The sequence below is a fragment of the Oncorhynchus clarkii genome, chromosome 29 (genome assembly GCF_045791955.1).
Source record: "Oncorhynchus clarkii lewisi isolate Uvic-CL-2024 chromosome 29, UVic_Ocla_1.0, whole genome shotgun sequence".
Lineage (NCBI taxonomy): Eukaryota > Metazoa > Chordata > Actinopteri > Salmoniformes > Salmonidae > Oncorhynchus > Oncorhynchus clarkii.
In genome coordinates, this window is record NC_092175.1 from 43278617 (window position 1) to 43286116 (window position 7500).

The following is a 7500-nucleotide window of genomic DNA, read 5'->3' on the forward strand; positions in this document are numbered from 1 at the left end:
CCTTCCTTCCTTCCCTACCTCCCTCCCTCCCTCCCTCCCTCCCTCCTTCCTTCCTTCCCTCCTTCCTTCCTTCCTTCCCTCCCTCCCTCCCTCCCTCCCTCCCTCCCTCCCTCCCTCCCTACCAACTTACCTCCCTCCCTCCCTCCCTGTTCTCCCATTCAGGTGTTCTTCACTGTCAGGGTCAGTCAGTGAGAGAGACAACGTGAGACAATATAATATTGAAGTATATTGAGGTAAAAAGGTCCAGTTCTCCTTTCACATTCGCTCGTGCTGGAAGAACATCAATATTATATTGTACGGTTGTCTCACGTTGTCTCTCTCTTGCTCTCTCGTCTAACACTATGGGGGCTAGGGCTGGGGGGGGGGGGGGTTCATGGCCATGTCCTTGTTGTAAAGATAATGATCCTTTCTGTATTGTCTGTGGTCCAGCTAAGACAGATGCAGACTTCAAGGCGTTCCTGGCAGAGAGGAACCCGAAACAACAACACTCCTCAACCCTGGAGTCCTACCTGATCAAACCCATCCAGAGGATCCTGAAGTATCCGCTACTACTGAGAGAGCTGTACTCACTGACGGACCCTGACAGTGAAGAACACTATCACCTGAATGGTAAGGAAGGAAGGAGGGAGGGAGGGTGGGAGGGAGGGGTGTGTCCTATAGTACCCACTACTACTGAGAGAGCTGTACTCACTGACGGACCCTGACAGTGAGGAACACTATCACCTGAATGGTAAGGAGGGAGGGAGGGAGGGAGGGAGGGAGGGGTGTGTCCTATAGTACCCACTACTACTGAGAGAGCTGTAGGAGGAGGGAGGGAGGGATGTGTCCTATAGTACCCACTACTACTGAGAGCGCTGTAGGAGGAGGGAGGGAGGGAGGGGTGTGTCCTATAGTACCCACTACTACTGAGAGAGCTGTAGGAGGAGGGAGGAGGGGTGTGTCCTATAGTACCCACTACTACTGAGAGAGCTGTAGGAGGAAGGAGGAGGGGTGTGTCCTATAGTACCCACTACTACTGAGAGAGCTGTAGGAGGAAGGAGGAGGGGTGTGTCCTATAGTACCCACTACTACTGAGAGAGCTGTAGGAGGAGGGAGGAGGGGTGTGTCCTATAGTACCCACTACTACTGAGAGAGCTGTACTCACTGACTGACCCTGACAGTGAAGAACACTATTACCTGTGTGTGTGTGTGTGTGTGTGTGTGTGTGTGTGTGTGTGTGTGTGTGTGTGTGTGTGTGTGCGTGCGTGCGTGTGTGTGTGTGTGTGTGTGTGTGTGTGTGTGTGTGTGTGTGTGTGTGTGTGTGTGTGAGTTGTGTGAGGAGGGAGGAAGGGAGGTGTGTGCGTGCGTGTTGGGGTGCACTGCGTTGTCACGGTTTCGTAACCTCTGCTTTTCTCCTCGTCTTCCTCAGTTGCGATGAAGGCCATGAACAAGGTGGCCAGTCACATCAATGAGATGCAGAAACTTCATGAGGAATACGGAGCCGTGTTTGACCAGCTCATCAACGAGACGACCGCCGACCGGAAGGAGGTCGCTCATCACCGTAGATTTATTTTAACACATATTCATGATTTATATTCCTTTAGAACAATAATGTATTAAAGTCTATGTAAATCCCAGATTTTCATCTTCTTACAAAGTTATATTATAATTAAAATACATCCTAATGTAAGTCTTGAAATAGTATTTCCACCAGACTTGTTGTAATGGATCCATCTCTGCGTGTACGTCTCAGGTATCCGATCTATCCATGGGAGATCTTCTCCTCCACTCCACCCTGGTGTGGATCAATCCTCCAGCCTCCCTGGTCAAGGGCAAAAAGGACCCTGAGCTGGCTACCTTCGGTAGGGGTTACACTCACTACTAGACACTGGGGATCCATATAGGGCCTATTGCTAAGGGTCTCCTTCTAAATAAGACCTTTGCAAACCGTACAATTTTAACCGTCCCGGACAAAAAATGTCCACGTTGTGGGGGAAAATCTTAGGTGGTAAATGAGCGTAGGTCTGTTGGTTCAGTGAGACAGGGTCTAGGTCTGCTGGTTCAGTGAGACAGGGTCTAGGTCTGCTGGTTCAGTGAGACAGGGTCTAGGTCTGCTGGTTCAGTGAGACAGGGTCTAGGTCTGTTGGTTCAGTGAGACAGGGTCTAGGTCTGCTGGTTCAGTGAGACAGGGTTTAGGTCGGCTGGTTCAGTGAGACAGGGTTTAGGTCGGCTGGTTCAGTGAGACAGGGTTTAGGTCTGCTGGTTCAGTGAGACAGGGTCTAGGTCTGCTGGTTCAGTATCACTACGTCTTGGCTGGTTCAGTGAGACAGGGTTTAGGTCTGCTGGTTCAGTGAGACAGGGTCTAGGTCTGCTGGTTCAGTGAGACAGGGTCTAGGCCTGCTGGTTCAGTACCACTACGTCTTGGCTGGTTCAGTGAGACAGGGTCTAGGTCTGCTGGTTCAGTGAGACAGGGTCTAGGTCTGCTGGTTCAGTGAGGCAGGGTCTAGGTCTGCTGGTTCAGTGAGACAGGGTCTAGGTCTGCTGGTTCAGTGAGACAGGGTCTAGGTCTGCTGGTTCAGTGAGACAGGGTCTAGGCCTGCTGGTTCAGTACCACTACGTCTTGGCTGGTTCAGTGAGACAGGGTCTAGGTCTGCTGGTTCAGTGAGACAGGGTCTAGGTCTGCTGGTTCAGTGAGACAGGGTCTAGGTCTGCTGGTTCAGTGAGACAGGGTCTAGGTCTGCTGGTTCAGTGAGACAGGGTCTAGGTCTGCTGGTTCAGTGAGACAGGGTCTAGGTCTGCTGGTTCAGTGAGACAGGGTCTAGGTCTGCTGGTTCAGTGAGACAGGGTCTAGGTCTGCTGGTTCAGTGAGACAGGGTCTAGGTCTGCTGGTTCAGTGAGACAGGGTCTAGGTCTGCTGGTTCAGTGAGACAGGGTCTAGGTCTGCTGGTTCAGTGAGACAGGGTCTAGGTCTGCTGGTACACGTGAAAACTATTTTTAAGATACATATTTTCATGAGCGTAAAAAATATAAACTAAAGTACTTCCAGGTCAACGAACTAAAACAAATTTTTTACAAAATAAAAGTCCTACACGTAAAAATAGAAAAGTGTCAATAACCTGTATGTATTCATGATATTTGAGAAGAAAAAAAATAAAATCTAAACATTAACATTGATTTATGAATGTTGATGTGATGTGATCACAGAACTGAAGCAAATCGTACAACCTGGCCAGGTTTATAATTAAGATTTTAATTCGGGAACGTCGCAGGAGTGTGACGTGATAATCGTAAAAAAGACTGAATTTTATTTATGTAACCAGGCAAGTCAGTTAAGAACAAATTCTTAATTTCAATGACGGCCTAGGAACAGTGGGGTTAACTGCCTGTTCAGGGACAGATTTGTACCTTGTCAGCTCGGGGGTTTGAACTTCCAACCTTCCGGTTATTAGTCCAATGCTCTAACCACTAGGCTACCCTGCCGCCCCCCCACTCTAACCACTAGGCTACCCTGCCGCCCCCCCCACTCTAACCACTAGGCTACCCTGCCTCCTCTACACTCTAACCACTAGGCTACCCTGCCTCCTCTACACTCTAACCACTAGGCTACCCTGCCTCCTCTACACTCTAACCACTAGGCTACCCTGCCTCCTCTTCACTCTAACCACTAGGCTACCCTGCCTCCTCTACACTCTAACCACTAGGCTACCTGCCGCCTCTACACTCTAACCACTAGGCTACCCTACCACCCCTCCACTCTAACCACTAGGCTACCCTGAGGAGAGGACGTATATTTAGGCTGTATCGTCTGTCAAACATTCTCCATGTTAACGATCGTAATGATTTTGTGAAGGTTAATGCCCTCTCATACTCAGTCTTGCAAGGCCAGCTAGGCTACTGTAGCAAAGTGTTTCTGGAGAACCTGCAGTGTTCAGCCACTTTACGGTATTAATAGAACACGTTACAAACCTCCAAGGACTGTTCCCAGGCCAGGCATTAGTAGAAGAGAACAGAGTGAGTGGGTGAGAGCTGTTCCCAGGCCAGGCATTAGTAGAAGAGAACAGAGTGAGTGGGTGAGAGCTGTTCCCAGGCCAGGCATTAGTCGAAGAGAACAGAGTGAGTGGGTGAGAGCTGTTCCCAGGCCAGGCATTAGTAGAAGAGAACAGAGTGAGTGGGTGAGAGCTGTTCCCAGGCCAGGCATTAGTAGAAGAGAACAGAGTGAGTGGGTGAGAGCTGTTCCCAGGCCAGGCATTAGTAGAAGAGAACAGAGTGAGTGGGTGAGAGCTGTTCCCAGGCCAGGCATTAGTAGAAGAGAACAGAGGGAGTGGGTGAGAGCTGTTCCCAAGCCAGGCATTAGTAGAAGAGAACAGAGGGAGTGGGTGAGGCCAGTGGTGCATTTTAATTATTGTCTTAGTGGTTAGTCTTGTGGCTTAGTGGCTTCTGCAATGGAGATTTTGTCAAATGCTAACCCCTAAAATCAGACATGTTGGTTGTGAATGTTCTTTAATAAATGCTTTACAATGTGGTATGAAATTGTGTGCTACTCTAATGCTCTTTCCCTTCACCCCCCCTCTCTCCATCTCCCTCCGCTACCTTCCTCCTCCCTCTCTCCATCTCCCTCCCCTACCTTCCTCCTCCCTCTCTCCATCTCCCTCCCCCTACCTTCCTCCTCCCTCTCTCCACCTCCCCCCCTACCTTCCTCCTCCCTCTCTCCATCTCCCTCTCCTACCTTCCTCCTCCCTCTCTCCATCTCCCTCCCCCTACCTTCCTTCTCCCTGTCTCCATCTCCCTCCCCCTACCTCCATCTCACCCTCTCCCTACCTTCCTCCTCTCTCTCTCCATCTCTCTCCCCATACCTCCATCTCTCCATCTCCCTCCCCCTACCTCCATCTCACCCTCTCCCTACCTTCCTCCTCTCTCTCTCCATCTCTCTCCCCCTACCTCCCTCTCTCCATCTCCCTCCCCTACCTTCCTCCTCTCTCTCTCCATCTCCCTCCCCCTACCTCCATCTCTCCATCTCCCTCCCCCTACCTTTGTCTCCGTCTCTCTCCATCTTCCAGTGTTCAAGACTGCGGTGGTCTTTGTGTACAGAGATCGCTCCAAGCAGAGGAAGAAGCTTGTGAGTGTTTCTTTACCTCTGTTACTGTATACTGCTTTGGGGGGCCCGTGTCCTGGAGGGCCTTTTGGAAAGCTTTTAGTTTGGAACAGACACAATGGGGTCACCCGCAGAGTGGATCTGGGTTAATGCTGCTCTCAAGTCTTCATGTGAAAGTAAAATGGTTGAGTGGTCCAATACAATATGCACTTTCTGTACCCTCCATAAAGGAGAGGAGAACAGTTTAGATACAGTATCATTACCCTCCATAAAGGAGAGGAGAACAGTTTAGATACAGTATCATTACCCTCCATAGAGAACTGTTTATTATATACAGTATCATTACCCTCCATAGAGGAGAACAGTTCTGATACAGTATCATTACCCTCCATAGAGAACTGTTTATTAGATACAGTATCATTACCCTCCATAGAGAACTGTTTATTACATACAGTATCATTACCCTCCATAGAGGAGAACAGTTCTGATACAGTATCATTACCCTCCATAGAGAACTGTTTATTAGATACAGTATCATTACCCTCCATAGAGGAGAACAGTTCTGATACAGTATCATTACCCTCCATAGAGAACTGTTTATTACATACAGTATCATTACCCTCCATAGAGGAGAACAGTTTATTAGATACAGTATCATTACCCTCCATAGAGGAGAACTGTTTATTAGATACAGTATCATTACCCTCCATAGAGGAGAACAGTTTAGATACAGTATCATTACCCTCCATAGAGGAGAACAGTTTATTAGATACAGTATCATTACTCTCCATAGAGGAGAACAGTTTAGATACAGTATCATTACCCTCCATAGAGGAGAACAGTTTATTAGATACAGTATCATTACTCTCCATAGAGGAGAACAGTTTAGATACAGTATCATTACCCTCCATAGAGGAGAACTGTTTATTAGATACAGTATCATTACCCTCCATAGAGGAGAACAGTTCTGATACAGTATCATTACCCTCCATAGAGAACTGTTTATTAGATACAGTATCATTACCCTCCATAGAGGAGAGGAGAACAGTTTACATACAGTATCATTACCCTCCATAGAGGAGAACAGTTTATTAGATACAGTATCATTACCCTCCATAGAGGAGAACTGTTTATTAGATACAGTATCATTACCCTCCATAGAGGAGAACAGTTTAGATACAGTATCATTACCCTCCATAGAGGAGAACAGTTTATTAGATACAGTATCATTACTCTCCATAGAGGAGAACAGTTTAGATACAGTATCATTACCCTCCATAGAGGAGAACAGTTCTGATACAGTATCATTACCCTCCATAGAGGAGAACAGTTTAGATACAGTATCATTACCCTCCATAGAGGAGAACTGTTTATTAGATACAGTATCATTACCCTCCATAGAGGAGAACAGTTTAGATACAGTATCATTACCCTCCATAGAGGAGAACAGTTTATTAGATACAGTATCATTACTCTCCATAGAGGAGAACAGTTTAGATACAGTATCATTACTCTCCATAGAGGAGAACAGTTCTGATACAGTATCATTACTCTCCATAGAGGAGAACAGTTTAGATACAGTATCATTACCCTCCATAGAGGAGAACAGTTTAGATACAGTATCATTACCCTCCATAGAGGAGAACAGTTTATTAGATACAGTATCATTACCCTCCATAAAGTAGAGGAGAACTGTTTATTAGATACAGTATCATTACCCTCCATAGAGGAGAGGAGAACTGTTTATTAGATACAGTATCATTACCCTCCATAGAGGAGAACAGTTTAGATACAGTATCATTACCCTCCATAGAGGAGAACAGTTTATTAGATACAGTATCATTACCCTCCATAGAGGAGAGGAGAACTGTTTATTAGATACAGTATCATTACCCTCCATAGAGGAGAACAGTTTAGATACAGTATCATTACCCTCCATAGAGGAGAACAGTTTAGATACAGTATCATTACACACTTGCACACTTACACACTTGCCCGTAGCAAACCTTGCTCTAAAAGTGCGTGTGTGTGTATGTGTTGCCGTGTGTGTGTGTGTGTGCGTGTGTGTGTGTGTGTGTGAGTTGCCGTGCGTGCGTGTGTGTGTGTGTGTGTGTGTGTGTGTGTGTGTGTGTGCGTGTGTGTGTGTGTGTGTGTGTGCGTGTGTGTGTGTGTGTGTGTGTGCGTGCGTGTGTGTGTGTGTGTGTGTGTGTGCATCTCTCTCTCTTTCAGGGCGCGTCTCATCGTCCTGCTGTGTCCGATGACAGAGTCCCGTTCCTTTTCCGTCACATGATTTCAACAGACTCCCTACAAGTCCGCGCCCTCACAAGTATGTGTGTGTTTTTAACCCTCTCCATCTTTTCCTCTGATCCCTCCGCCTTTAAGTTTTCCTCTCTACACCCCTCTAACCCTCCATTAGACAGGTCTTCACG

At 47.3% G+C, this 7500-nt stretch overlaps 1 protein-coding gene across 1 annotated transcript in view; it reads left to right on the forward strand.

Moving 5' to 3' along the window:
• The window catches only part of LOC139388131 (rho guanine nucleotide exchange factor TIAM1-like), a 182737-nt gene that overhangs the window by 166002 nt on the left and 9235 nt on the right, over positions 1 to 7500 (forward strand). Inside the window, exons 23-27 of the mRNA XM_071134712.1 lie at positions 430 to 609; positions 1409 to 1527; positions 1733 to 1841; positions 5037 to 5095; positions 7301 to 7397. Coding sequence (XP_070990813.1) covers positions 430 to 609; positions 1409 to 1527; positions 1733 to 1841; positions 5037 to 5095; positions 7301 to 7397 — 564 coding nt within the window. The remainder of the gene's footprint in view (positions 1 to 429; positions 610 to 1408; positions 1528 to 1732; positions 1842 to 5036; positions 5096 to 7300; positions 7398 to 7500) is intronic.